Source organism: Neofelis nebulosa, chromosome 9 (genome assembly GCF_028018385.1).
Source record: "Neofelis nebulosa isolate mNeoNeb1 chromosome 9, mNeoNeb1.pri, whole genome shotgun sequence".
In the NCBI taxonomy this organism is placed as follows: Eukaryota; Metazoa; Chordata; class Mammalia; order Carnivora; family Felidae; genus Neofelis; species Neofelis nebulosa.
The window spans coordinates 114,245,783-114,250,339 of record NC_080790.1 but is presented as its reverse complement, the minus strand read 5'-3'; the positions used below and the strand labels follow the sequence as shown (position 1 = coordinate 114,250,339).

The 4,557-nt window shown below is 43.1% G+C and overlaps 1 protein-coding gene across 1 annotated transcript; it reads right to left on the bottom strand.

The window, feature by feature from the left end:
- Window positions 1–890: 890 nt before the first annotated feature.
- On the bottom strand, window positions 891–2,869 carry DEFB128 (defensin beta 128). The gene is made up of 2 exons (XM_058685202.1): window positions 2,552–2,869; window positions 891–1,258 (listed from the first exon to the last, which is right to left on the bottom strand). Exons 1-2 carry the CDS (start codon window positions 2,601–2,603, stop codon window positions 1,023–1,025), a joined length of 288 nt encoding a protein of 95 aa, XP_058541185.1. The 5' UTR covers window positions 2,604–2,869; the 3' UTR covers window positions 891–1,022.
- Window positions 2,870–4,557: the final 1,688 nt, after the last annotated feature.

The window sequence follows — 4,557 nt, the reverse complement described above, 5'->3', positions numbered from 1 at the left end:
CCCCACCCCTGCCAAGCTCCTTTCCGAGGACCTACATTCAGCATCTCAGCATGAAACCATCATAGCTTTGAACTGTGTCTGGGCGCATCAGTGCTTTATCTTGATTTATTCTGTGCATCCATTAGCAAGATGTGTCCAAAGGTATCTGAAAAGCCTAAGAGTGGTTACTACTTCTCCATATAAGTTCGTGGTAATTGCTTCTTCACTTAACACCACTTTGGCCTATGAAAGGTCTCCTAGGATCAACTCTACTTTTGGATAGGAGGGGTAACCTGTATTGGAACTATCACTAGCTGTCATTACTGTCCATTAGACCTGGCCAATAAATGCTGTGAAAATATTCCAATATCATGCCTTCTTCTAATGAATTCTTGGTTGTTAGCCAAACCCCCTGTATTCACCCCCACCCACCCCCACCCACCCCCCCGCACACAAAGCTGGGACATTTAGATCTGCTTAGACTAAGAGTAGGGCATCTGGGTGGCTCAGTCGGTTAGGTGTCCAATTCCCGATTTCGGCTCAGGGTCATGAGGTGGAGCCCCGTGGTGGGCTCCCAACTGGGCACAGAGCTTGCTTAAGAGTCTGTCTCTCTCTGCCCCTCCCCCTCTCACGTGCGCAAGTACATGCTCTCTCTCTCTCTTTCTCTCTCAAAAACAAAAATACATAAATAAAAGGAGCAATGTTTGAAATGCTATGAAATTGCACAGACGATGCGGAAAAGTTAGGTGGCTAACTTCCACCTCTGCCAACATGTTCTTTTCATCTCTACGTCACCCACGTTACCAGCGTGATGAATGCCTGGAACATGATAACTATTCCTTTATGTTTAAAGTGTTCAAAAAAGTAAGTGAATACATTAATAAATAAATCCAGAGCAAAGCAAAAAAAAAAAAACAAAAAAACTTTATTATGTGGAGAATCAAGGTCATAGAAGAAGTAGATACATCTCTTGCCCCAGGATGTCAGAAGAGGTGGTGTTTCTGGTTTAGGAAGAGTGGAGACCAGCGGAGCCAGCCCCTGACTCATATCTGGATTGTAAGAAGGGTGGTGGTGGGTAAAATAACATAGTCCGTCTTCCCATCAGGCTGTACCAAAAAGGAAGGTGACTTTGGGGCTTTCTTGTGTTTTTTGTTTTCGCCTTCATTAACACAACATAATTTCCCATTTCGACAAGCCACTTCGTAGATTTCCCCCATCTCGCATTTCTTCCGGCAGTAGCCTGTTACATTACTAAAGCATTTCCTGGGTCGTGCCGTATCTGTGCACAGAAAACAACATCGGACGCAGATTAGTTCCGGAGGCAGAGTAGAAGGCGTGTGTGGTTCCCGAAAGTTTTGGCCTCCTGTGGTTCCAAAGTCAACCGTATGCTGGTGAGAGAAAACGAAGCGCCTCCTCCTGGCAAATCATCCCAAATTAAGGACATCAAAGCCCCAGGCTCCTAGCCAATACCCAGTTATCTCTGAGAACATCAGAACCTATATGACCAGAAAAGAGAGACCAACGCATGGTTATCAACTGTTGTTATGTCCCACCCCTGGGCTCTGGCAAATCTGACTCTGTCTCCCATGCCCCAAAGTCAGTACTCGCTCAGCCTTACCCGGGTCCAGTGTCCCCAAAGAGTGCCAACTTGCCACCGTGGCATGACTCAAAGCCAAGTTAACCTTTAAAAGAGTATCACAGACAGGGCTTTTTAAGTTAAGAGAGACAGTGGGTTTCACACTCATTGACACGGGCAGCAGAAATCTCCCTTTGCCAACACCTCGTGGGTCTCCGCAATAAATGCTGCAGAGAACTTCCTTTATCCAGCCTCTGTGTCTTCATAACCATGCTCCTTCTGGCTCTGCTCTCTCTCACTCTCTCTCTCTCTCTCTCTGTCTCTCCTCCTTTTTGTCTCAAATAAATGTGTTGTCCAGGGAATCAAACTCAATTCCATGAGTACCCATCTCCCTAGAGATCCAAACTATTCAGAGTATTGTATTGAGGTCCTAAATCGCCTGTTTCTAATTCTTTATTTGCCCCTGTACCCATATTTGGACAAGCTCACAGAACAAAGAGGGAGAAAAGAGACATTTCCTCACATGAAATTCAATCATTATGAAACTGGGTCATCCATACTCAATTGACAGATGAGAAAACTGAAATTCAAAGGGAATAATTAGCTCGGTTCATACAACTAATCAGTGGTCAAGATATATTTTAACTTCACATCTACATGATTCCAAAGCTTGTACTGTTCTCATTACTGTTGTAGCATAGGCTGAAAATGAGTTTGGATGGAAAAAGGCATGGTGAGGTTCCTGTGTGAAAACTATGTTCAATTACAAAGATCATTCTAGAGGATGGGTTCATGCCTCCCTTTGGAAAGGACTTCCAAGAGTACAGCCCTGATGTCTTCTTACCACCCTGAATGCTTTCTTCTAAGACACAGACTCAGGGAGAGTGGGTACTTTTGATGACATTGGCAAGACAGCAACAATCTGAAGGCCCTGGCCCCGCTCCTACAGACAGAGTAGTATCTCCTAGGGTTTCATGGTACATTTGGACAAGTTACCTGCTGGTAGGACCTCAAAGGGCAGCACAATGAGAACCAGAAAGAGCTTCATGTTTACAGACTTCCCAAGAGAAACAGGCAGCACAGTTTCGTTGCCCAGCAATCTCTGTCACACACGGTCTTTCAAGAACGAAACTAGAGTTTTGGGTGCTATCAGCATTCTGAGCTCTCGTGTTAACCCATATGGACGGACAGGAAATCCAAGTCTACCCTACCTTCATTCCCATATTTGGAGTTCACAGTTACAGAATGTTCCATCGCATCACACCCACTCTTCTTTACTCAGGATGTGAGCTCCCAGAGAGCAGGAACATTGATTTCTCCACCTGGGCCATCAGCCCAATTGGTTGGTCATATGTCCTTATTTGTGTGAGTCAGTCCTAGTTTATTCCTCTTGTTCCAATGTCCCATCCAGCTGGTGCCAACTTTTACTCGCAAAAGTAACCCATTTGGAAGATTAAGTAAATCATTAGCTGATAAAGGCAGACAGATACACACATCCAATAGTAATTTTTTTACTGTATGAAACTATCGTAGGAAAAATAGTATTTTTACGTATGAAACTTCCAGAAAGTCATCTAGTCTTAATGCATCTTAAGACTGCCTTAAGGTTTGCCCAGATAGATTGGTATTACTTTGGAGTCTCCAATGAAGTCTTCTCCAGTACAGAGCAATTCTACAAATGAAGTCTTTCAAAAGAGCAAATTAAAAAAAAAAAAAAAATCAGATCTCATTAGTACAGTGTTCAACTCATTATGAACTAGTCCCTGCTAGTCTCTGCTCACCTCTCTAGGCATTTTAGAGAACCACTTATGTTTCTGCCAAATTGGTGTGGGTGCCTCAACCCAACTTGTTACTTCCACAACCTGTTTCTTTGCACATTTAAATCTCTCTTGGGGCGCCTGGGTGGCTCAGTCGGTTAAGCGGCCGACTTCGGCTCAGGTCATGATCTCGCGGTCCGTGAGTTCGAGCCCCGCGTCGGGCTCTGTGCTGACAGCTCGGAGCCTGGAGCCTGTTTCGGATTCTGTGTCTCCCTCTCTCTGACCCTCCCCCGTTCATGCTCTGTCTCTCTCTGTCTCAAAAATAAACATTAAAAAAAATTAAAAAATAAATAAATAAAAAATAAATCTCCCTTCACAAATTTATATCATGCTCTCCCATCCTGTCCATCAAGCTGGCCCTATTGAGCTCCTAATTTGCCTTCCAAACCGAGTTCAGTCATCTCCACATCTGTGAAAGTTTCCCTTGACCCAACTAAATATGCTGCAAACTCCCTTCTTTTGTCAACACTGTATCTTGTCCATATTTTTGGTGGCGGTCACAATACGTCATGTTCCAATTATTTGTTCATCTGTAATAATCTATGAGCCCCTCAAGGGCAGGCCACTGGCCTTGTTCAATTTGGAGTTCTTAATGCACAACACAAAACCCATGCTATATTCTCAGTGTGTAATTACGGAATGAATGATTGCAAAGAACCAAACAAATTATTGCTCTATAAAATACCCAAGACAGTAATGAAGTTAATTAAGACATTTCCTAAAGAATTCTGTTTACCATGTTTTCCAATTTCTGGACACCAGAACTTTGAATTTACAGTAATTAGTAATTACAGTAATTTTGAATTACAGCCCACCCAAATAGCTTTCCGTGACCACAAAGAATCTGGGAATATGTGAAGGCTGAATAAATATTTGTTGATGATAATGAAACTTGTATCACAACACAGGGTTCAGGCTACAGCTAGGGTTAAGAATGAATACTGTGTATAGCATATTATGTTTGCCAGTAACCAGAGTGAATTAAATTTGTCAAGGAGGAGGAAGTGCCAAATGCTACTGATATTTCAAGATGAGGAACAAGAATTGACCAGTGGCCCCACCAGATCTGTACTAGTCCCACCAGTACCTCATTGGTTTCAGCTCAATGACCTCTTACATGTGCCTACTATATGACAAATGCATTTTGTATACATCACTTACTTTAAGCCTTTGCATTTATGAAGT

Bases quoted from the DNA above. Each gene is read 5' to 3' on its own strand.
- DEFB128 (XM_058685202.1), bottom strand. From the start codon at position 2,603: ATGAAGCTCTTTCTGGTTCTCATTGTGCTGCCCTTTGAGGTCCTACCA. The intron at 1,259-2,551 runs GTAACTTGTCCA...TTCTGTGCACAG, and splicing joins CTTTGAGGTCCTACCAGCAG to ATACGGCACGACCCAGGAAA.